Source organism: Eptesicus fuscus, chromosome 2 (assembly GCF_027574615.1).
Source record: "Eptesicus fuscus isolate TK198812 chromosome 2, DD_ASM_mEF_20220401, whole genome shotgun sequence".
In the NCBI taxonomy this organism is placed as follows: domain Eukaryota; kingdom Metazoa; phylum Chordata; class Mammalia; order Chiroptera; family Vespertilionidae; genus Eptesicus; species Eptesicus fuscus.
Window position 1 is genome coordinate 116538603 of NC_072474.1, and position 24459 is coordinate 116563061.

The 24459-nt window shown below is 66.8% G+C and overlaps 1 protein-coding gene across 1 annotated transcript in view; it reads left to right on the forward strand.

Moving 5' to 3' along the window:
- The first annotated feature begins 365 nt into the window (after positions 1 to 365).
- ZFYVE28 (zinc finger FYVE-type containing 28) overlaps positions 366 to 24459 on the forward strand; it is a 45286-nt gene continuing 21192 nt past the window's right edge. The window contains exons 1-5 of the mRNA XM_054724270.1: positions 366 to 422; positions 15660 to 15800; positions 20166 to 20303; positions 20855 to 21057; positions 22917 to 23006. Of these exons, the coding sequence (XP_054580245.1) occupies positions 384 to 422; positions 15660 to 15800; positions 20166 to 20303; positions 20855 to 21057; positions 22917 to 23006 (611 nt within the window). The 5' untranslated portion in view covers positions 366 to 383. The remainder of the gene's footprint in view (positions 423 to 15659; positions 15801 to 20165; positions 20304 to 20854; positions 21058 to 22916; positions 23007 to 24459) is intronic.

The window sequence follows — 24459 nt, forward strand, 5'->3', positions numbered from 1 at the left end:
CCCCGCTAGGCGCCCGGGCTGCCCCCGGGCGGGGAGCGCGCCTCGGGCGGGGCCCGGCGCGGCGCGGCACGCGGATTGGGCAGCCTGGACCGCGGGCGGCGGGCGGCGGGCAGGGGGCTCACGGGCCTCGGCGCATGTGCAGCGCGGGAGGCGGGGGCCGGCGGAGGCGCGGGTGTCAGTGAGCGGCGAGGCGCCGGCGCCCCGAGCCGCGTCAGCCGGTCGCCCGCCGCGGTCTGCGGGTCCGCGCCGCGCGCCGCTGGCGGAGCATCTCCCGGCTGCGCACCTGCCCGGCGCCCCCCGGCGCCCTGGGACCGCCGCCGCAGCCGGGCCCGGGCGCCTCGCCGTGGAGGGAGGGCCGCCGGGCGGGCCGGGCCGGCGCGGCGATGATGCACAGGTTCCGAAAGTGGCTGTACAAACCCAAGGTGAGCGGCCCCGTCCCGCCGCCCGCGCAGGCCTCCCGCACTCCGCCCGCACTGACGGCGCCCTCCCCCGCGGCGGGTCCGCGGTCCAGCCCGGCGAGCGGCGGTGCCAGGAAGGAGCCCGGCCCCGTGCGCGACGGACCCGGCCCGGGTGCACCCCCGCCCCCGCCCGCGCCCAGGGCGGCCCCGCTCCCTCGCCCTCCGTGTCCGCTTGCACCTCGCGACCCCCTCCCCAGCCCGTAGCGGACCCCCACTCCTGAGTCCTGCCCCCGGTGACTCTTCATTCCCCGTCCCCCTCCCCCCATCCCGGGCTGGACTTCTCGACCTTTCTCCGCATTCCGGGGCGGACCCCGCCACTTCCCCCAGGTTCTGGAGGGAACCCCGTTTCCTCTCCCCGTCCCTGTGTCCGGAGCGGATTCCCACCCGCCGTCTGGGCCCTGCCTTCCAGAACCGGGACCGGTCCACACCTCGGCCAGCGGCGCCCCCACCCGTGCCCGGCGCCCACCCGCGCGCTCCCCCGTCTCCCCGCGCGGCGTCCCTCCTGGGCGCGGGGTCGGGGTCGGGTCTGGGCGGCGCGCCCCAGCCTCGGCGGCTGCGCCAGTCGCACTGCGGGCGCTGTGTCCCCGCCACCCGCCCGCCCAGGCTCGTGTCTGCTGAGGCCAGAGCGGCGGGCGCAGGGTCCTGGGCGCTGGGTCCTAGTGGCACCCTCTGTGTCCCGGGCCCGCGAAGCGGGAGGGCCGCGGGGCGCCCAGGTCTTGGTCGGGGGGTTGTGGCTCCGGTGGGGTCACCGGTGGCCAAAGGGCGCCTCGGACATCCAGGTCGGTGTCGCTGATGGCCCCGGGGACCTCACCGCTCCTCCCAGGCGAACCACTTTTCTGGATCCGCTGCCCAACTCCCGTCCCCGCGAGGGTGTCCCTCCGGGTGGGGTTTCCTTAAATCCGTGCCCTCCAGGTGCCCCCCCCCCCCAGCGGGGAGGCAGCAGGTCCCTTAGGAGGACAGGCACTGGAAATTGTGGGGCGCGAGCTCAGGGGCCTGAAGGCTTCAGGCTTTGGAGGGAAGAGCCCTCCCAGTGTGAGTGCTGTTTGGGGGCTCAGGATGCCCGGGCCCTGCCTTGGGCCCTTGGTTTCGGGTCCTTGCTTGCCTGGAGCAGCAGCGCTGCCCTCCGGCCACATTGCCCTACTTAGGGGAGGTGGGGCTGCCCCGGAGCCTGGCTTCCTGGCACTGAGTGTGGTTTGGGGCCTCACTGTCCTTGGCTGCCTTCTGTGGGCCCTCTTCTCACCCAGACCCCCAGGCCTCAGCCCCCACAAGGCCTCAGCCCCCCTCCCCCTCCTCAGCCCCCACAAGGCCTCAGCCCCCCAGGCCTCAGCCCCAGGGAGGCTCGCCCTGCCCGCTGTCACCAGGCTGCCAGGGAAGGTGGCAAGCAGCCGCTGCACGGAGCGCGTTCTGTGTGTGTGGCTTTTGTCACTAGTAAAGGAGAAACTCAGTCTGCTTCTAAAGGTCATGGGGGGACATTGCATGTTCAAGGACAAATGGCCAGGGCCAGGGGACATGTCTCCCAGGCCAGGGGACATGGTGTCTCCGAAAACGCTTTGTCAGGGGTCCTGGGCTGCGGGCCTCTGTCCAGGCGGGCGGGGAAGAGCCTCGTGTCCGGGGTCGCCAAGCGGGCTCTGCTGCTGGAGGGGAGGAGAGGATTGTGGGCCCCGCGTGTCATCGTAGCTGGGGGTGCCGCGGCCCTGCCTGTGTCCTTTAGGGCAAGTCTTTAAAAGGGGAGAACGATGCTGCCCCGTCCTCGAGCGTGTACCCCGGAACGGAGGATGGAGTCCCTACGTTCCCCTCTGCAGCGGGCGCTGCCCCTCAAGGCCCGCTCCCGGCCTGACCCGACGCGGGCCGGGTTGGGGAGTTACCAACCCTGGTGACGGGGCCCAAAGATGTGTGCTCTCGGGGCGGAGGGGGTGGTGTTTGCTCTGCTCCTCCCTTTTCCTCCCTTTTCCTCCCTGTCAGCTCATCACATTGGCTAAGTCCTGTCGCTGACCCCTGGGCTCCAGACGCATCTGCACCTGCATCTCCGTGTCCTGCGTGGCATCTGCGGGGAGCGGTGCCCGCGTTCCGTCCGAGGCTGGGCGGTCCCTTATTTGAGATCTGTCTTTGGACTTCAATGTCTTGATTGTTTGAGGGCGTGGGGCATGTTAGGTCACCCCGTCGGCTTTCATTCTTCACGCCACCGCTCAGCTATTTGCCTGGCATTGCGAGTTGAGTTTTATTCTCCCCCTCCTCCCGAGTTTAACACATTTTGGCACAGTCAGCACCCAGCCAGGCCTGCCTGGGAAGGTTCCGGGCCTGGCAGGGTTGATGTGTGAGATGTGAGCAGCGGGAGGATGTGTCTGGGGGAGTCGGTGGCCTGCGAGCCTTTTTTCACGTTGGTATTGAGATGCACGTACAGTCCCAACTGCATTCTTGACGTGGCCCCGGCTCCGGCACGACGGAGCGCTGAGCTTGTTCGCGACTGGAAAATGCCCCGAGACCAGAACGCTCCCTGTCCTCGCCCCCTGTCCTCGTGGCTCTGAGAAGGTTGGGGGTGCTTTCTGCTCTCCTGACGCTGGGTCGTTCCCTCTCTGAGTCATTAGTAACTACCTAAGTCGAGTAAAAAATAAACCTGATGTAGGTGTAGTAGTTGCACATTAAAATGCCGTTTGCTGCCCGGCCGGCGTGGCTCAGGGGTTGAGCATCGTCCTATGAACCAGGAGGTCATGGTCCGATTCCTGGTCAGGGCACAGGCCGGGGTTGTGGGCTCATTCCTGAGTTGGGGCGTGCAGGGAGGCAGCCCTTCAATGATCCTCTCGCATCACTGATGTCTCTCTCTCTCTGAAACCAATTTTAAAAAATGTCTTAAGATGCCCTTTGCACCCTCACATTTCCACGTGCCTTCTTGAAGGCAGTCTTTTAAACTCCGCGGCGGCTTCTTCATGCAGAGCCTGAGGGGTTGTCTTCTCTGGACGGACGCGGCCTGGAGCAGGCGTGCGGACGCTGCCCGCGGGAGGACTCCTGGCCGTCAGCGGGGAGGTGTCAGTGACGGGCCAGGATGACTCTGTGTTCTCCATCTTTGGGGAGGAATTGCGGGCGGGTGGGTGACGCCGCCCAGCTGGACGGGCCCGCGGGCCGGGCACAGACGCTGTTCCGGGGGCTTGGGAGTCAGCGTTCATTCCCAGCCGGTGGCCACGCTGATAGAGGCTGAGCGCCTCGCAGCACCGGCCGCCCTCGGAGGAGCGGTCTGCTCTCTCTGAGCCGCGGGGAAGCCAGGCTTCCGGAACGCCGGGCTCAGCCTGTGCCGGGCCAGCTCCCGCTGCCGGCAGGTGCCTGGCACGGAGCGGGGGAGTTCTGGGAAGGATGCTGGGCAGCGCTGAGTCAGGGCGGGCGAGGCGGGGCGGCTCCGCTCCTCCTGCACTCCACTGGCAGGGACCGGCCCTCCCTCCCGCTGCCGGGTCTGGCCGCCCGCCCTCCCCGCTCCTTCGGACGCACAGCCGTGCCGCTGTGGGCGCGGGAGGCCTGAGGGCTGGGGAGCGACTCCGCGGGGCTCTCGCTCACCGCCCAGGCTTCATGTGTTCCTGCCCGGGCGGCAGAGCGGCAGAGCGGGGGTGGGGGGTGGGGGGGCGGGCAGAGCGGGGCGGCAGAGGGGGTGGCCACGTCCGCAGGGGGCTGCAGGCGAGCGGCAGTGCGGGCACCGCTGTCCTCGCTGGGCGTGCTGGGCAGAGCAGCGCTGGCGGGAAGTGCAGGCCGTGGCTCTGCTGAGTGGGAGTTGGGCCGAGGGCCGAGGGCTGAAGCCTCACCGAATGGCTCCAGCAGCCCCCCCCGCCCCCGAACGGGAGCCTGTGAGGTCACTCGATGCTCAGCGCCTCCCCAGCCTCCGGGTGCCCAGAGCCGCAGACGCGCTTGTCAGCGTGTGGATCCCATCCCAGAGCCCGCGCCGGGCAGTGCTGGTGGCGCAGTTCTCCCGTGGCGTGCTGTGTCCCCCACGTGCTGTGTGCCCCACGTGCTGTGTCCCCCACGTGCTGTGTGTCCCCCACGTGCTGTGTCCCCCACGTGCTGTGTGCCCCACGTGCTGTGTCCCCACGTGCTGTGTCCCCCACGTGCTGTGTCCCCCACGTGCTGTGTCCCCCCACGTGCTGTGTCCCCCCCACGTGCTGTGTCCCCCCACGTGCTGTGTGTCCCCCACGTGCTGTGTGTCCCCCACGTGCTGTGTCCCCCACGTGCTGTGTCCCCCCACGTGCTGTGTCCCCCCACGTGCTGTGTCCCCCACGTGCTGTGTGTCCCCCACGTGCTGTGTCCCCCACGTGCTGTGTCCCCCACGTGCTGTGCCCCCCACGTGCTGTGTCCCCCACGTGCTGTGTCCCCCACGTGCTGTGTCCCCCCCACGTGCTGTGTCCCCCCCACGTGCTGTGTCCCCCACGTGCTGTGTCCCCCACGTGCTGTGTCCCCCCCACGTGCTGTGTCCCCCCCACGTGCTGTGCCCCCCACGTGCTGTGTCCCCCCCACGTGCTGTGTCCCCCACGTGCTGTGTCCCCCCCACGTGCTGTGTCCCCCCCACGTGCTGTGTCCCCCACGTGCTGTGTCCCCCCACGTGCTGTGTCCCCCACGTGCTGTGTCCCCCACGTGCTGTGTCCCCCACGTGCTGTGTGCCCCCCACGTGCTGTGTCCCCCCCACGTGCTGTGTCCCCCCCACGTGCTGTGTCCCCCACGTGCTGTGTCCCCCACGTGCTGTGTCCCCCCCACGTGCTGTGTCCCCCACGTGCTGTGTGCCCCACGTGCTGTGTCCCCCCCACGTGCTGTGTCCCCCCCACGTGCTGTGTCCCCCACGTGCTGTGTCCCCCACGTGCTGTGTCCCCCCCACGTGCTGTGCCCCCCACGTGCTGTGCGCCCCACGTGCTGTGTCCCCCACGTGCTGTGTCCCCCCCACGTGCTGTGTCCCCCCACGTGCTGTGTCCCCCACGTGCTGTGTCCCCCACGTGCTGTGTCCCCCACGTGCTGTGTCCCCCCACGTGCTGTGTCCCCCACGTGCTGTGTCCCCCCCACGTGCTGTGTCCCCCCCACGTGCTGTGTCCCCCACGTGCTGTGTCCCCCCCACGTGCTGTGTCCCCCATGTGCTGTGTCCCCCCACGTGCTGTGTCCCCCACGTGCTGTGTCCCCCCCACGTGCTGTGTCCCCCCCACGTGCTGTGTCCCCCACGTGCTGTGTCCCCCCCCCGTGCTGTGTCCCCCCCACGTGCTGTGTCCCCCACGTGCTGTGTCCCCCCCACGTGCTGTGTCCCCCACGTGCTGTGTCCCCCACGTGCTGTGTCCCCCCCACGTGCTGTGTCCCCCCCACGTGCTGTGTCCCCCCCACGTGCTGTGTCCCCCCCACGTGCTGTGCCCCCCACGTGCTGTGTCCCCCCACGTGCTGTGTCCCCCACGTGCTGTGTCCCCCCCACGTGCTGTGTCCCCCACGTGCTGTGTCCCCCCACGTGCTGTGTCCCCCACGTGCTGTGTGTACCCCACGTGCTGTGTCCCCCCCACGTGCTGTGTCCCCCCCACGTGCTGTGTCCCCCACGTGCTGTGTCCCCCCCACGTGCTGTGTCCCCCACGTGCTGTGTCCCCCCACGTGCTGTGTCCCCCACGTGCTGTGTGTACCCCACGTGCTGTGTCCCCCCCACGTGCTGTGTGTACCCCACGTGCTGTGACCCCCCCACGTGCTGTGACCCCCACGTGCTGTGCCCCCCACGTGCTGTGTGCCCCCCACATGCTGTGTCCCCCCACGTGCTGTGTCCCCCACGTGCTGTGTCCCCCCACGTGCTGTGTCCCCCACGTGCTGTGTCCCCCACGTGCTGTGTCCCCCCACGTGCTGTGTCCCCCACGTGCTGTGTCCCCCCCACGTGCTGTGTCCCCCCGTGCTGTGCCCCCCACGTGCTGTGTCCCCCCACGTGCTGTGTGCCCCCACGTGCTGTGTGCCCCCCACGTGCTGTGTGTACCCCACGTGCTGTGTGCCCCCACGTGCTGTGTCCCCCACGTGCTGTGTCCCCCACGTGCTGTGTGTACCCCACGTGCTGTGTCCCCCACGTGCTGTGTGTACCCCACATGCTGTGTGCCCCCCACATGCTGTGTGTACCCCACGTGCTGTGTCCCCCCCACGTGCTGTGTCCCCCACGTGCTGTGTCCCCCACGTGCTGTGTCCCCCCACGTGCTGTGTCCCCCCACGTGCTGTGTCCCCCCCACGTGCTGTGTCCCCCACGTGCTGTGCCCCCCACGTGCTGTGTGCCCCCCACATGCTGTGTGTACCCCACGTGCTGTGTGCCCCCCACGTGCTGTGTCCCCCCCACGTGCTGTGTCCCCCACGTGCTGTGTCCCCCACGTGCTGTGCCCCCCACGTGCTGTGCCCCCCCCACGTGCTGTGTCCCCCCCGTGCTGTGTCCCCCCCACGTGCTGTGTCCCCCCCACGTGCTGTGTGCCCCACGTGCTGTGTCCCCCACGTGCTGTGTGTCCCCCACGTGCTGTGCCCCCACATGCTGTGTGCCCCCCACATGCTGTGTGTACCCCACGTGCTGTGTGCCCCCCACGTGCTCTGTCCCCCCCACGTGCTGTGTCCCCCCCACGTGCTGTGTGCCCCCACGTGCTGTGTCCCCCCCACGTGCTGTGTCCCCCACGTGCTGTGCCCCCCACATGCTGTGTGCCCCCCACATGCTGTGTGCCCCCCACGTGCTGTGTGCCCCCACGTGCTGTGTCCCCCCCACGTGCTGTGTCCCCCACGTGCTGTGTCCCCCCCCGTGCTGTGCCCCCCACGTGCTGTGTCCCCCACGTGCTGTGTCCCCCCCACGTGCTGTGCCCCCACGTGCTTTGTACCCCCCACGTGCTGTGCCCCCACGTGCTGTGTCCCCCCACATGCTGTGTCCCCCCACGTGCTTTGTACCCCCCACGTGCTGTGCCCCCACGTGCTGTGCCCCCCACGTGCTGTGTCCCCCACGTGCTGTGTCCCCCCATGTGCTGTGTCCCCCCCACGTGCTGTGTCCCCCCACGTGCTGTGTCCCCCCCGTGCTGTGTCCCCCACGTGCTGTGTCCCCCACGTGCTGTGTCCCCCCCCCGTGCTGTGTGCCCGCGAGTCCTGCTCTGTGACAGAGAGCACCGGGGGTGCTGGGAGGCTGTGTTGTGTTTTTCTTTATTGATTAAGGGGTTACATATGTGTCCTCCCCCCATGACCCCCCCCCCTCCCCGCCGTGAGGCTGTTTAATTGTCCTGCCCGCCACCTGGCTTCGGGTCTGCGTAGACGGCAGCAGGGGCGTCCTTCCGGGCCTGAGGGGGAACCCCCCACTCCAGCCCAGGCCTCAGTTTCCCTCTGCCGTGTGGAGTTAGGGAGACGTCTCTGTCCAGGTTGTCAGCCATGGCTTCACTGTCTAACCACCACCGTCATGGCCAGGGGGGCGCGGGGCGGGCACGAGGGGGCGGGCTTCTCCCAGAACCGCACACGGGGGCGGGGGGGGGGGGCGGTCTTCTGGGCCCCAGAGGCCACGTCGCTCCAGCTGTCACCTGAGTGGGCGTGCCCAGCGGGTGCAGCCCCGCCCCTTTCTGGTGGAAACAGGCCCTCAGGCACGCGAGGGCGGCACCAGCTGCCGGGAGGAATGGCAATGCCCCCGTGCCCTCACTGCCCCTGGCACGCGCCTCCCGCGTGGGCCCCGAACCTCTCAGTCTTCCTGTGGCCGTGACCTGTGACCTGTGACCTGTGACCCGCACCCTCCCTCCGGTTCCTTGGCTGGAGGCTCAGGATCCAGGAGGGGCCCCCAGGGCCGAGGGCGGTGAAGGCCGAGGGGAAGGGGCTGGTGGAAGGAGCTCGGGGCCAGACCTCCTGGTTAAGCCGCTGAGGTTTTGGGGTGCTTGTTAACAACTGGGCTGTCCGATGCACCGTTTCCCACATGAGGTCTCGGAGGCTGCGTGAGCTGGGGGAGCCCCACTCGGAGGAGCCCCCCTCGGAGGAGGCGCCGGTCCACAGCCTGGGGCCCTGCGGGGGGCGGCGCGGAGCTGTCCCAGTGTTTCCTGAGTCTCATCTCATGAAGCAGCTGCTTTTGTGCTTTTCCCAGGGGCACAAGACACTCAGACGTGGGGGGGGGCACGGCTGGGGGGGCAGGAGTGAATGGGCTTAAACCCTCTGAACAGGCTGCACGGGGGAGGGTCGGGCTGTCACGCGCTGTGGCCATCTCTGGGGGGCGCTGGTGCGTGCGAATGGAGCGGCCTCCCGGGGCACAGGGAGGTTGAGGCTCTGCCTCCCCGTTTCCGTGCGGGGGGGGGGCAGGGGGGGCACTTCGCGTGGGACCCCCTTCCTGGCTGGGTCCTCGGGCTCTGCGTGGGGGTCTCCAGTGTGCTCCCCCCAACCATGGCCCGGGCTCGGGGAGCGGGGTTAGCACACCCACTGGGGGGGGGGGGATGTAGGGCAGACATTTTTATCTTGGGATTTTCAGTTTTTGAGGATGATTCCAATTATGTTTAGGGATGTTATAATTCTAAAATGGCCTAAAAGGACAATAAACCACCTAAATGTCAGACGCGCCCTGGCCAGTGTGGCTCAGTGGATTGGCGCTCTGAAGGGTTAGGGTTCAGTTTCCGGTCAGGGCACATCCCCAGGTTGGGGGTTCGATCCCCAGTTGGGGTGCGTGTGGGAGGCAACCCATCAATGTTCCTCTCACATTGACATCTCTCTCCCTCTCTCCTCTCCTCTCTCTGAGATCCATAACAAACACACACACACACACACAATGTCAGATGCACTTCAGAACGCCCATGCGCATAGTAACGTCCTTCGTAGCGGCCAGAAGCCCGTCCCCAGTGACTGGGCGGGTAGCAGGTGGTCACTGAGCCACGGACGGGAAGGAAGTCCCTGCTGCCACGCGGGCGAGCTGAGACACGGGGCTCGGTGTCGGGAGCCAGGCACAGCGCGTGCGTCTGTGCACACGAAACACGAAACGTCCAGAACAGGCGAGTGCAGAGCCGGGCGGGGCGGGGCAGGGCGGGGAGGAGTGGCAGCCGAGGGCTGCGGGTCTCCTTCGGGCCAAAGGTGGTGGGACCACAGTGTGAATGTCCCGTGTCACTGGCCTGCGCACTTTAAAATGGCTAATGGGCCCGGTCGGCGTGGCTCAGCGGTTGAGCATCAACCCATGAACCAGGAGGTCAGGGTTCGACTCCCGGTCAGGGCACAGGCCCGGGTTGCAGGCTCCATCCCCCGTGGGGGGCGTGCAGGAGGCAGCCGATCAGTGATCCTCCCTCATCATGGATGCTTCTGTCTCCCTCTCCCTTCCTCTCTGAAATCAATAAAAAGACATATTTAAAAAATGGTTAATTGTACGTTATGTGAATTTCACCACAATAAACAAAAGGGTTTAGCATGGGGGGAGGGGGTCTTTCCGGAGAAGCCCCTGGAGGTCACGGGGAGGAGACGCCCTGGGCTGAGCAGAAAGACGCTCGGCCCGTCTGCAGGGGCTGCTGCTCGAGGCCCAGCTGGGAGCCCACAGGTCCCTTTCCCTGGACCCGCAGGGCCGGGCCCTCCGCAGCGGCCGTCAGCTCTGCCCCCTGGTGGTGGACGGGACTCTGCGTCCTGGGGTCACTCCCGTGGTGGCCCTGGCGTGAGGGGTGGGGTGGGTGATGGGTGGCAGGGACTCTGGGCCAGGGCTGGCTCTGGGTGGAGCTCGGGGGGCGGGTTCGAGGCCCACTCACACCCCCTCTGGACGGCGGCCAGGAAGGCCCGCCCCCAGCTTGTTCCCTGTGGGCCTGAGTCCCCTGGTCCGCAGAGTAACTCACTGAGTGGGGTTCCCGGGAAAAGCTACCACACGCGGCAGAAAGGGTTCCCGGAGCCCGGCAGCGGCAGCAGGGGGAGGTGAGGAGAGTCGGGACGGAGGCGCGCGGGCGACACGGCCCTTTAACGCAGGCGCCGGCCCTCCCGAGGTGAGGGATCGCCACAGGGTTTACGTGTTTGTTTGTTTAGCATTTTAATGATAACTTTATTTACCCCGTATATCCAAGTATGTTTTTATGTGGAAATATAATCAACAAATCCAAATTAATACACATAAATTGATTCTATTTACGTATACTAATTTGGACTTACTGATTATACTTGTATTGATTATATATCATGTACTGGTATCTATAATAATCTATAATAGTAAAAGCATAATATGCTAATTAGACCAGACGTCCTTCCGGACATCCTTCCAGACAAAGCCACAGCGGGCGGGGGCCGAGGCAGAGGCCCCAGGCTGTGGCGGCAGCAGGCGGGGGCCGCAGTGGCGGTGGGCGGGGGCCAGGGCCAGGGACCTTGCACGAATTGCGTGCCTCGGGCCTCTAGTACATATAATAAATTATATTAGTCACTGAATTTAAAGGCTAAGAATGAAAACCTGCCCTAGAACAGCTGAGGGGTGGCGGTTACCCCCCAGGCACTGGACCTCACCCCTTTGCCTGTTCAGCCTTGTCCCCTGTGCCCATACTGGTCTCCCAGCCTTCTAGATCATTCCCTGGAGGTGAACCCTGCTGCGACCTCCTGTCTCTAAAACAGCAGCCCGGCCGGCGTGGCTCCGTGGGTGAGAGCCGGCTCCCGAACCAGGAGGTCCCACTGTGGTTCCGGGTCAGGGCACCTGCCGGTTGCAGGCTTTAGCCCCAGTGGGGCGGGCAGGAGGCAGCCGATCGGTGATTCTCTCGAATCATTGATGCTTCTCTCTCTCCCTCTCCCTTCCCCTCTGAGATCAATAAAAATATTTTTATTAAAAAAGAAGGGGGGCCCTGGGGTCTGAGACATGGCTGCTGAGGCGTGGAGGGCGCGACCCAGAAACGCTGCCAGCAGCCGGCAGAACGGTGGCCCCCAAGATGCTCACCCCTCGATCCCAGAGCCTGGGTGCACATGGAGCCAAGGTCACCAGTCGGCTTGTGAGATGGCCCTGGATTAGCCGGGGCGGCAGTGTGACCAGAGGGGCCGCGGTGGGGGGAGGGGCCGAAGCCGCCGGAGGAGCTGGGACTGGACGCACATGCACCGTGGAGGCTGGGAGAGGCGAGGACACGGGCCTCCCAGACCCTTTGGAGGGAGCGGCCCGCTGACCCAAGTTTAGCCGCTGGCCCTGTGCTGGGGTTCCGTCCTCGGAACTCTAAGGAACACGTCTTGTTTAACCACTGAGTTTGGAGTGAATTGTTCCAGCGGCAACAGGGAGCCGTGCGGCCTCCTGGGGACCGGCGCCCCCACAGCCAGGGCCTTCCCGAGCCGGCGCCCTGCGGCGTGGCTCGTGCCGTGGGCTCGCCGAGGGGCGCCTGATTGCAGAAGCCACCCCGCGGGCAGCGCACAGGATGTGACAAATCAAAGCCTGTCTCCAAATGTCGCACACGCAGGACGTCCTTTTTATCGCGTTAAAAACAACCCAAATACACCGGGCCTCGTGGGGCAGCCGCCACGCTGCGCTCAAGGGCCGTGTGAGTCAGGATGTGGGAGCCAGGGGCCGCGGGGAGCGGGGGGCCGAGGGGAGCAGGGGGCTGAGCCACCGGCTGGGGTGATGGGCTCCGAGGGACGGTGTGTGGCGGAGACACAGCCGACTGGGGCGTGTGCCCGGCGGCCCCCCTGCCTCCTTCCGGAGCGTCCGCAGCCGGGGGGGGGGGGGGGGGGGTTAAATTGCGTTGCCAGGAGCCTTACGCCCTGGAAGGGACCTGGGGGAGCCGGGGCCTGTGCGCAGGGGGGACCGGGCTCCGGGCTGTGTGATTCGGGGCCGGGTGGTTCCCCTCGGGCCCTGCAGAGGAGCACGGTGGGCCTTCGTGGCAATAAGACGCCTGTGGTGGGGAGGACGGAGCCGCGGTGTCTGGGGCAGCGTGGCAGTCTGCTCCTCCCACGGCCAGTCCACGCCACGCGGGCCGGCGGTCTCCTTGCAGAGCACGGCCATCACCCCCAGAGGAGGCCCCGTACCTGTCCCCCCCACGTTTAAGGAGTAGATGGGGTTTATGGGGACTCATCGCTCTCCGTGTAGTTAAGGAGGACGAAGGTCAGCAGGGTGGTGGGTGCCCCGGCCGCCCCTGAGCCCACGGCACCGCACCCTAGCTGTGTGGCCTTGGCTGGTGTCTCGGCCTCTCTGTGCCCGGTGTCCTGCCCCCCAGAGGAGACTGGCAGGGGCATTGCACACAGGGCCGTGGGGAGGAGAGGGGACGGCGCTGCTGGGCGGGCCGGAGCCGGACCCCCCTGCAGGTGCCGAGCGGGAGGCCTCTGATGTGGGCGAACCACAGCCACGCCGTGCCCATCTGACAGCCTGAAGAGCCAGCTTTTCTCCCCCAGAGAGCCGAGGTCCTGGGGGGGCAGCCTGGTTCCACACCCCCGCCTCCGGCCCCTGAATATGCGGGGTCCGTCCCAATTGCGTGCACAGCACGCATCAGGGCGGACCTGGTCACAGCGCCCTCAGAAGCAGGCGCTTTCTCCCGGGCCGGTGTGGCTCAGTGGATAGAGCATCAGCCTGGGGACTGAGGGTCCCGGGTTTGATTCGGTCAAGGGCACGTACCTTGGGTGCAGGCTCCATCCTGGACCTGGTCGGGGCCCCTGCGGGGAGCAACCAATGGCTGTGCCTCTCACATCGATGTGTCTCTCTCTGTCTCTCACCCTCCCACTGTCTCTAAAAATCAGCGGAAAAACATCCCTGGGTGAGGATTAACCAAGAGAGAAAAGGGAGTCTTCGGAGACATGTCAGTCGGAGGGCCCCGGGGCAGGGCCTGCGGGTGGCTTGCGGCGTGAGGCCCAGCAGGTCCCAGCGTGTGAGTGACGGCTCAGGCCCGGTGTCTGCCCGCCCGCGGGCTCAGAGGACAGGACCGCCTGGCGAGAGACCGTGGCTACAGCGTGCCCACCCGTGGCCTCTGCTGGTCCACGGCCACGCGTGCCGGCGGCAGGCGGCCCCTTCCTCGGGGTCGGCGCTGGGAGCACCCTCCAGCACAGGAGCCTCCACGGTGGTCTCTGCCCAGGAGGTCGGAGCCCCCGGCAGGGGGAGCAGGGGAGTCCCAGCCCCGCCTCCTGCCAGCACCCGGCCCAGGCAGGCCTTCCCTGGTGCTGGCGGGCCAGCCGGCTGGGGAGGCGGCCTCGGCCACTGGGTCCGGAGCGAAGGGTGCGGGCGGGCAGCTGAGGGCCGCACTTGGGTGGCCCCGTCTGAAGGTGGCTCCTCACGGTGCCTGGCCCGAGGGGCGGCCGGGCCCTGTTTTGCTGCCACAAGGAAAACAAGGAAGATGGATGTTTCTCTGTTGTGCTGGTCGCTCCTCGGAAGGTCATGCCTGCTCCTCGCGGAGTCAGCTCAGACTCCAGGCAGCCAGGGCGGGCCGCCCGCCGGGAGCGCCGTGCCGACGTCGGCGAATCTCAGAGGAGGGCTCTGGCCTGGTCTGCAGTGTCTCTTAGGGACGGAACCTTCTAGATCTGCAGGGGGCCTGCGGGGCTTCCCTCAGGAACGCCAGGAGGTCGCCGAGCGTCGACGTGGGCGCCTGGCGCACCAGACGACGCAGTGAAGGCATTTTAACGAGAGACGGCGTGTCTGTGACGGTGAGTGCAGCCGAGCTGTTTGGGTGCCCCGACCGCTCGGGGTGGCAGGACGCCCGCGGTGCCGCTGAGGGGAAGGTGACCGCGGCCGCCGGCCCCTTCCTGGGGTCCCTGGTGACCGGAAACCGGAGTGCACGACCGGCAGCAGATTCTCCTTCCCACCAGCTCTTTGGTTTCAGAAACGGACGGAGGCCTGAGCCACACGGCCCGGCCTCAGAGCTGGTTCTGATCCTGGGGTTTCTGGCTGCGATCTGGGACCAGAGCGGTCGGCGGGCGCCGCCCCTCCCGCCGATCCTGCTTTGTGGTGGGCACTGGGCACTGGGCACTGGGCACGTGGAAGCGTTCTTTGCGTTCCCGATAAACAGGAGGGCTGGGAGGGCGCCAGCCGGGTCCCGCCTCTCCCCCCTGGGCAGCCGGGCGCTGTGGTGCCCTCGGCCTGTCCAGGGGCAGGGCAGCCCCTCCAGGTGTCCAGGCCCCACCGCATCCCCGGCCGGACCCGGAAGTTCAAGAGTGAACCCTGGTGGGGGGTTGGCGAGTGAGTTTCTGGTCCTCGGTTCAGGCTGACGACTCCCTGCCCCCCAGATTCTGCCCTAAAACCAAGAGGAGGTGCCAGGATGGGAAAGGGCCGTAATGGAGGACGGGGAGGGGCTGGCCTCGGGGGGGGCGGGGGGGCCGGGCCAAGGGTACCATTTGGAGCAGCAGCCAGCGCCTCTCCTCCCAGCCCTCGCTCAGGCTACGCACGCGTGCGCTCACATTCTTGCACATACATGCAGGGGCACACACATGCACACACAAATGCAACACACTTGTGTACACACCTGCATGCACTCACACATGTGAACCCACATGTGTGCACACACTCACCTGTGTACACACACATTCACACAAACACTCATGCACATGTGTGCTTACGTGTGCACACACAGGCACACTCACATGCCTAGCCACATGTGCACGCCTGTGATGACACGGTTCTCCCCTGCAGCCCCACCTGCACACGGGCTAGTGTCAGCTGTGTGAGCTGAGGGGCTGAGGCCAGCACCGCCGGGGTCCAACGGGAGCGCGCGACGGGCAGCGGGCAGCGGGCAGCCGGCCCCTCCAGCCTCCCTGGCCCGCATGCCGCGGCCTCCTGGGCTGCGGTTTGCACAGCAGGTGCCGACCCCTGGGGGGGTGTTTGGGTGCGAGGTCTGGGGTGTGCGCTGAGGGTGGGTGCTGAGTGCGTCTCCGTCAGGGGTGGGCGTGGCTCCCACCAGCTCAGAGCCCCGGCCGCCTGGAGGCACCGCCCCGAGCCCTCCGTGAGGGAGCCGGTGGCTGGCCTGGACGGGCCCCAGGGCTGTGGTGACCGGCGTCCACTCCTGAGCTGGGTGTCAGGACACCGCTGGCCAGGCGACCCCGACCCCACGCTCCCGGGCCCTTGTGTGGGGCGTCCCTCCCGGGAAGGGGGGACCTGCCTGCAGAGACTGTGCTGGCCTCCCAGGAGCAGCGCGGCCTCATCGTCCTAAAGCCGAGGGCTCGCAGGTGCGCCGGGCGGGCGGGCGGGTGGAGACGCCTGTGCAGGAGCCGATGGGGGAGCCGCCTGCTCGTCGCCCGGGTGTCGGCGCCGGGGCTGCAGCCGCCGCTCACGGCCTGGGAGCGGCCGCCCCCGTGCCCGCCCTCCTCGGCCTGGCTCACGCCCGGGTGCTGTCTCCCCAGAGGTCGGACCCGCAGCTGCTGGCCCAGTTCTACTATGCGGACGAGGAGCTGAACCAGGTGGCGGCCGAGCTGGACAGCCTGGACGGGCGGAAGGACCCCCAGCGGTGCACCCTGCTCGTCAGCCAGTTCCGCTCCTGCCAGGTGAGTGCGGGCCTGTCCCGGGCATTAAGGCCTGTCCCGGGTGTGGGGCCTGTCCCGGGCATCGGGGCCTGTCCTGGGCATCGGGGCCTGTCCCGGGTGTGGGGCCTGTCCCGGGTGTGGGGTCTGTCCCGGGTGTGGGGCCTGTCCCGGGTGTGGGGCCTGTCCCGGGTGTGGGGCCTGTCCCGGGTGTGGGGCCTGTCCTGGGTGTGGGGTCTGTCCTGGGCGTGGGGTCTGTCCCGGGTGTGGGGCCTGTCCCGGGTGTGGGGTCTGTCCCGGGTGTGGGGCCTGTCCTGGGCATCGGGGCCTGTCCTGGGTGTGGGGTCTGTCCTGGGCGTGGGGTCTGTCCCGGGTGTGGGGCCTGTCCCGGGTGTGGGGTCTGTCCCGGGTGTGGGGCCTGTCCCGGGTGTGGGGCCTGTCCCGGGTGTGGGGCCTGTCCCGGGTGTGGGGCCTGTCCCGGGTGTGGGGCCTGTCCCGGGTGTGGGGCCTGTCCTGGGTGTGGGGCCTGTCCCGGGTGTGGGGCCTGTCCTGGGCATCGGGGCCTGTCCCGGGTGTGGGGCCTGTCCCGGGTGTGGGGCCTGTCCCGGGTGTGGGGCCTGTCCCGGGCATTAAGGCCTGTCCCGGGTGTGGGGCCTGTCCCGGGTGTGGGGCCTGTCCCGGGCATCGGGGCCTGTCCCGGGTGTGGGGCCTGTCCCGGGTGTGGGGCCTGTCCCGGGTGTGGGGCCTGTCCTGGGCATCGGGGCCTGTCCCGGGTGTGGGGCCTGTCCCGGGTGTGGGGCCTGTCCCGGGCATCAGGGCCTGTCCCGGGTGTGGGGCCTGTCCTGGGTGTGGGGCCTGTCCCGGGTGTGGGGCCTGTCCCGGGTGTGGGGCCTGTCCCGGGGGTGGGGCCTGTCCCGGGTGTGGGGCCTGTCCCGGGCATCGGGGCCTGTCCCGGGCATCGGGGCCTGTCCCGGGCATCAGGGCCTGTCCCGGGCATTAAGGCCTGTCCTGGGTGTGGGGCCTGTCCCGGGTGTGGGGCCTGTCCCGGGTGTGGGGCCTGTCCCGGGTACGGGGCCTGTCCCGGGCATCGGGGCCTGTCCCGGGTGTGGGGCCTGTCCCGGGTGTGGGGCCTGTCCTGGGCATTAAGGCCTGTCCCGGGCATCGGGGCCTGTCCTGGGCATTAAGGCCTGTCCTGGGCATCGGGGCCTGTCCTGGGCATTAAGGCCTGTCCCGGGTGTGGGGCCTGTCCTGGGTGTGGGGCCTGTCCCGGGCGTGGGGCCTGTGCCGGGTGTGGGGCCTGTCCCGGGTGTGGGGCCTGTCCCGGGTGTGGGGCCTGTCCCGGGCATCGGGGCCTGTCCTGGGCGTGGGGCGTGGGTGGCATTACGTGTCGGCAGAGGACCTGGCACCTTTGCCGCGCGGTCACCCTCCTGGTGCCCCGTCCTCTGTGGCATCCGTGTCCACCTGTGCCGTCCCCTCTGCCTGAAGGACTGTCTGTAGCGTGTCCTGCAGAGCAGGCTTCCTGGCGGTGAGTTCTTTCCGCCTCTGCTCGCAGGAAACCGTGTTTACCTTCGTTTCTTTTATTTTTGTTGGTCCTCCCCTGAGGACATCTTTTCCGTTGGTTCTTAGAGAGTGGGGGGGGGGGCGGGGAGACAGAGAAGCATCAATGTGAGAGACACATCGGTTGGCTGCCTCCTGCACGCGCCTTGCTGAGGGCCAGGGATCAGACCAGTGTGGACCTCAGTCGGAATGGAACCCCAGCCCTTTGGTGTGCAGGCCGGCTCTAACCACTGAGCCGCCGGCCAGGGCAAGATGTCACTCTTCATGGCTGAGCCACATGCCCTGCATCCATGCGCCCTCTTCCTCACCCGCTGGTCTGTGGACGACACGGGGCTGGAGCCGGCCCTGCAGGGAGCGTGGGGCTGGCTCTCCGGGCCGCGCTCACCGCGAGCCGCGGTCGCTGAGCAGTCAGCGCTGTCCCTGCCGCCCTCCGTGCGGGGCTGTGCTGAGCCTTGGGAAAGGAGCCTTCCCAGCCAGAGCCCGTTTAGAGAGACGCGCAGCGGTCCCGCTGGGTGCGGGCGAGCTTTGTTTTCTGGCCGCGGAGGCGAGGTTCCCCGCGTGGCGCTTCCTCCGTGAGAGCCCTCTTCCTGGAGGGCCGGCTGGCAGGCGGGGCGCAGGGCGGGGAGGGGCCCTGACACCCCACCTTGTAACGCCCTTCCTCCAGGGAGGGCATCGGAGGAAGTGGCCCAGACTCAGTCACCACAGTGGGGAGGGGTCAGACACCTCGCGGAGGAGCCAGGGAGCCTCACAGGTAGATTTGTGAGGTCATCACCCGTCCCCCCAGGAACGGCAGCCGCGGAGCACAGAACCGCCGTGTGCACACGGGGCGACGCCGCGGTCCTTCCCCAGGGCGCCCGGCGTCTCCGTTCCCGCTGTTCCCAGTGGTCCGGGGGGCGGAGGGGAATGTGCATGAGATTTACCTCTGACAAATTAAAGGAAAAGCCTCCACAAATTCCAACATGCTTGTAACTTCACAGAATAAGGGGTAGATGTTTAAAGAACCCGACAGTTTTAAAGAAGAGAATGGAATGGAATTTAAGATGCAATAAAAAGCCATCTTACAAAACAACAAGAAAGCCCACTGCATGGGAAAACATATTTGCAAATGCTATCACTGATAAAGGTTTAATCTCCAACATCTACAGGCAGCTTATGCAACTTAATAAGAGGAAGATAAATGATCCAATAAAAAAATGGGCAACAGACCTAAACAGAATATTTTCAAAAGAAGACAGAAGAAAGGCCAAGAGACACATGAAAACATGTTCAAAGTCACTTATTATCCGAGAGATGCAAATCAAAACAACAATGCGGTACCATCTCACACCTGTCAGAATGGCTATCATCAACAAATCAACAAACAACAAGTGCCGGCGAGGACGTGGAGCAAAGGGAACCCTCGTGCACTGCTGGTGGGAATGCAGACTGGTGCAGCCATGTGGAGAACAGTATGGAGTTTCCTCAAAAAACTGAAAATGGAATTCCCATTTGACCCAGTAATCCCACTCCTAGGAATATATCCGAAGAAACTAGAAACACCCATCAGAAAGGATATATGCACCCCTATGTTCATAGCAGCACAATTCACCATAGCTAAGATTTGGAAACAGCCTAGGTGCCCATCAGCAGATGACTGGATCGGAAAACTGTGGTACATCTACACAATGGAATACTATGCTGCCATAAAAAAGAAGGAATTCTTATCATTTGCAGCAACCTGGATGGAATTGGAGAACATTATGCTAAGTGAAATAAGCCAGTCAATGAAAGAAAAATACCACATGATCTCACTCATTTAGGGATAGTAAAGAACATTATAAAGTGGTGAACAAAAAGATAGATACAGAGACAGTAAAGCATCAAACAGACTTTCAAATTACAGGGGAAAGTTTGGGAAAGGTGGGGGAGTTATGAAATCAAACGAAGGACTTGTATGCATGCATATAAGCATAAACAATGGACGCAAAACTCTGGGGGGGGAGGGCATGTGTGGGTGTGGGGTGGGGGGGTAATAGTAAGATATGTACACATATAATACCTCAATAAAAATATAAAATAAAAAGCCATCTTGTTACCCTCTGACACAGAGTTCAAAACCGTTCGCTGCCCCGTGTGTTTTAAAGAGCAGTCTCTCTCTTCTTAAAATACGTGTTTTATAAAAATGTATTTTATTGATTTTTTACAGAGAGGAAGGGAGAGGGAGAGAGAGTCAGAAACATCGATCAGCTGCCTCCTGCACACCCCCTACTAGGGATGTGCCCGCAACCAAGGTACATGCCCTTGACTGGAATCGAACCTGGGACCCTTCAGTCCGCAGGCCGACGCTCTATCCACTGAGCCAAACCAGTTAGGGCTTAAAATATGTTTTTATTGATTTCAGAGAGGAAGGAGAGGGAGAGAGAGAAAAACATCAATGATGAGAGAGAAACATGGATTGGCTGCTCCTGCACGCCCCACACACTGGGGATTGAGCCTGCAACCCGGGCACGTGCTCTGACCAGGAATCGAACCATGACCTCCTGGTTCATAGGTTGCTGCTCAACCACTGAGCCACACTGGCTGGGCTGTTCTTGTGTTATATTTATTAATTATTGTATGATTTTCCCCACAAACAACTGTTAGCCTGCGTGTGCCCGCCTGTGCCTGTGCCCGCCCTGAGCGTGAGCAGGAAGGGGCAGGAGTCTCCCCCAGACCCTCCGGGGCCTGAGCTTCTGTGGTGCCCGGGGCCCGGGGCCCGTGGTGCCGCCGCGTCTCGTCGTCGTCGTCCCGGCCGCCCGCCCGCCCGCCCGCCCGCCGCCGGCGCAGCCACAGCGCAGCGTCTCCCTGTTTCAGGACAACGTGCTCAACATCATCGACCAGATCATGGACGCCTGCATCCCCCAGGACCGCGCCCCCCGCGACTTCTGCGTCAAGTTCCCCGAGGAGATCCGGCACGACAACCTGGCGGGCCAGCTGTGGTTCGGCGCCGAGGTAGCGGCCCCGCCTGGGCCCTGTCACGGCCTTGGCGCTGCCCAGCCGTTTGTCTGCCAGCCCCTGTCCGCGGAGCTTGGCCCCGACGTGGCGTCCGGTTGCTCCTGTGGGTGGGGGAGGGGCAGGGGTCCCACGCCCGGGCCCCATTGGCCCTCCCCTCTGCCAGTCACCGTGAGAATGTCTGCGGCTTCTGCCGTGACGGGGAGCTCCCACCCCACCCGCCCCCTCCTCCCCCTCCTCCCCCTCCTCCCCCTCCTCACCTCCTCACACCCACATCCTGTAACACCGGCCCCAGAGCCAGCAGAGGGGACCGGGCGGCAGGAGTTGCCGGGGTGCCCAGGAGAGGGGACTTGGGGATGAAGGCCACGCCCAGCCTGGCCGCCAGCCTCCGGGTTCCCTGTGGGCCCAGCTTTGGGGCCACTGTCCTCTCACGGGGCCGGGCTTTTCTCGGTGCTGGGGGGCCAGGCGGGAGCTCCCGCTCCCTGTGGCCCAGGAACCGGGGTGGGGCCGGGGGGACCGGGCGCAGGCGGTGACCCTCCTTGCGCCTGCAGTGCCTGGCCGCCGGCTCCATCATCATGAACCGGGAGCTGGAGAGCATGGCCATGCGGCCGCTGGCCAAGGAGCTGACCCGCAGCCTGGAGGACGTGCGGGGCGCCCTCCGCGACCAGGCGCTACGGGACCTCAACACCTACACGGAGAAGATGAGGGAGGCCCTGAGGCACTTCGACGTCCTGTTCGCGGAGTTCGAGCTGAGGTGACCTTGCGGCCACGCGTGTGCTGTAGGCGTGGGGCCAGGGCCTCGGCGTGGGGTCACGGCCTAGGTGTGGGGACAGGGCCTCGGCGTGGGGTCAGGGCCTCGGCGTGGGGTCAGGGCCTAGGCGTGGGGCCAGGGCCTAGGCGTGGGGACAGGGCCTAGGTGTGGGGTCAGGGCCTAGGTGTGGGGTCAGGGCCTAGGAGTGGAGCCAGGGCCTAGGCGTGGGGTCAGGGCCTAGGTGTGGGGACAGGGCCTCGGCGTGGGGTCAGGGCCTCGGCGTGGGGACAGGGCCTCGGCGTGGGGACAGGGCCTAGGCGTGGGGTCACGGCCTAGGCGTGGGGTCAGGGCCTCGGCGTGGGGTCAGGGCCTCGGCGTGGGGACAGGGCCTCGGCGTGGGGTCAGGGCCTAGGTGTGGGGACAGGGCCTAGGCGTGGGGTCAGGGCCTAGGTGTGGGGTCACGGCCTCAGCGTGGGGTCAGGGCCTAGGAGTGGAGCCAGGGCCTAGGCGTGGGGTCAGGGCCTAGGTGTGGGGTCACGGCCTCGGCGTGGGGTCAGGGCCTAGGCGTGGGGACAGGGCCTCGGCGTGGGGACAGGGCCTAGGCGTGGGGTCAGGGCCTAGGTGTGGGGACAGGGCCTAGGCGTGGGGTCAGGGCCTAGGCGTGGGGTCAGGGCCTCGGCGTGGGGACAGGGCCTAGGCGTGGGGACAGGGCCTAGGTGTGGGGTCAGGGCCTAGGCGTGGGGACAGGGCCTAGGCGTGGGGTCAGGGCCTCGGCGTGGGGTCAGGGCCTCGGCGTGGGGTCAGGGCCTAGGCGTGGGGTCAGGGCCTCGGCGTGGGGTCAGGGCCTCGGCGTGGGGTCAGGGCCTCGGCGTGGGGTCAGGGCCTAGGCGTGGGGTCAGGGCCTAGGTGTGGGGTCAGGGCCTCGGCGTGGGGACAGGGCCTAGGTGTGGGGTCAGGGCCTAGGTGTGGGGACAGGGCCTAGGTGTGGGGTCAGGGCCTAGGCGTGGGGACAGGGCCTAGGTGTGGGGTCAGGGCCTCGGTGTGGGGACAGGGCCTAGGTGTGGGGTCAGGGCCTAGGTGTGGGGAAGGGCTCCGAGCGCCTGGAGGGGGCCCGCTGTGAGGCCGCACCCCCCCCCCAGGCTGGGCAGGGAGAGCAGCCCCGGCGCTCACCATGGGGGCCCTGGCCAACAACACGGCATCGCTGGCTGAGGATTCCCGAAGGGAACCCGCCCTCCTCCCGGAAGAGGGAAGGCTGAGGCTGATTCTCTGGCCTCAGACCAGCTTTCACAGCCACAGAAAGCTAGAGGCAGCGACTCCGGCAGGAAAAATGGTCTCATCCGGGCAGTGGCTGAGGGCCATCGCCTTTTCCTGTCTTCTCAGCCGTCCCACCTGCTGTGCTCCCCTGGCGCCCAGATGTGCCTGTGGTTAGGCCCGGGAGCATTTGCCCGGGCAAATGTCTTCCTCTCTCCCTCCGTCCTTCCTACCCTCCCTCCCTCCCTCCTACCCTCCCTCCCTCCCTCCCTCCCTCCTTCCTACCTTCCCTCCTTCCTACCCTCCCTTCCTCCCTCCCTCCCTCCCTACCCTCCCTCCCTCCCCTCCTTCTCCCCTTGCTCACTGGTCAGGGCTGGCCAGGCGGGGACGGGAAGGGGACGCCAGGGAGGTGAGCAGTGACAGCTCAGGACGGGCAGGGCCGAGAGGGGGGGTGCGGCCCCAGGAGGCGCCGGAAGGGGCCTGACCCAGAGCAGCTCTGACCCGACGGGGTCACGCTGGCGGCTGTGCCTTACTCATCGCGGACGTGGGTAGGGCGGGATTGGGTCCATCTGCGACGCCCGGCAGCCCCGCTCACTCTCCCCGTGTTGCAGCTACGTCTCGGCCATGGTGCCCGTGAAGTCGCCCCGGGAGTACTACGTGCAGCAGGAGGTCATCGTGCTGTTCTGCGAGACGGTGGAGCGGTGAGCCACCGTGGCCCGAGGGCCCCCCGCGGCCTGGGGCGGGGCAGCTGGGTGGGGGGCACCCGCCTCGTCCCAGGGATGCCCCGCAGGACAGGGCCAGGCCGTCCCCTCCCTTGTCCTTGTTCCCGGGGTGGGCAGTCCCGAGAGGCCGCTCCTCAGGGCTGCAGCCTCGTCCCTCAGCCCCGCCCTGTCTCCCTCTGGGCCGGCGGGCAGATCCTGCCGCTGAAGTTCACGGACAGAAAACTCACCCACAGGACAGCGCTGCACAGACTCCGGGAGCTGACCCCCTCCTCCTCCCGCCCTCCCCCTCCACCTGAGGGCCTCACCTCCTCACTCCATGCCCCCACCCGTCCCTCCTCCCCCTCCTCCCCCCTCCACCTGAGGGCCTCACCCCCTCACCTCCATGTCCCCACCCGTCCCTCCTCCCGCTCCTCCCCACCCTCCACCTGAGGGCCTCACCTCCTCACCTCCATGCCCCCACCCGTCCCTCCTCCCCCTCCTCCCCCCTCCACCTGAGGGCCTCACCTCCTCACCTCCATGTCCCCACCCGTCCCTCCTCCCGCTCCTCCCCCCTCCACCTGAGGGCCTCACCCCCTCACCTCCATGCCCCCACCCGTCCCTCCTCCCCCTCCTCCCCCCTCCACCTGAGGGCCTCACCTCCTCACCTCCATGCCCCCACCCGTCCCTCCTCCCGCTCCTCCCCCCTCCACCTGAGGGCCTCACCTCCTCACCTCCATGTCCCCACCCGTCCCTCCTCCCGCTCCTCCCCCCTCCACCTGAGGGCCTCACCCCCTCACCTCCATGCCCCCACCCGTCCCTCCTCCCCCTCCTCCCCCCTCCACCTGAGGGCCTCACCTCCTCACCTCCATGTCCCCACCCGTCCCTCCTCCCGCTCCTCCCCCCTCCACCTGAGGGCCTCACCCCCTCACCTCCATGCCCCCACCCGTCCCTCCTCCCGCTCCTCCCCCCCTCCACCTGAGGGCCTCACCTCCTCACCTCCATGCCCCCACCCGTCCCGCCTCCCGCTCCTCCCCCCTCCACCTGAGGGCCTCACCCCCTCACCTCCATGCCCCCACCCGTCCCTCCTCCCCCTCCTCCCCCCTCCACCTGAGGGCCTCACCCCCTCACCTCCATGCCCCCACCCGTCCCCTCCTCCTGTTCCTCCCCACGCTCCTCCTCACCCCCCTCCTCCCCTCCCCCTCTTCTCCCCCCTCCACCTGAGGGCCTCACCTCCTCACCTCCATGCCCCCACCCGTCCCTTCTTCCCCTCCTCCCCACCCTCCTCCTTACCCCCCAGGCAGGAGGGGGCCCTGGCTGGGTTTCAGGTCCCGCACGGTTTGGGGGCAGATCTCGTCAGCTGGTGCCTTGGGGTGTGAGGCTCCGAATGGCCTGGGGCTGACGGAGCCTGGAGGGCCTCTGTGTGAGGGCCCTGCTGCGAGGCGAGCTGTGAAAC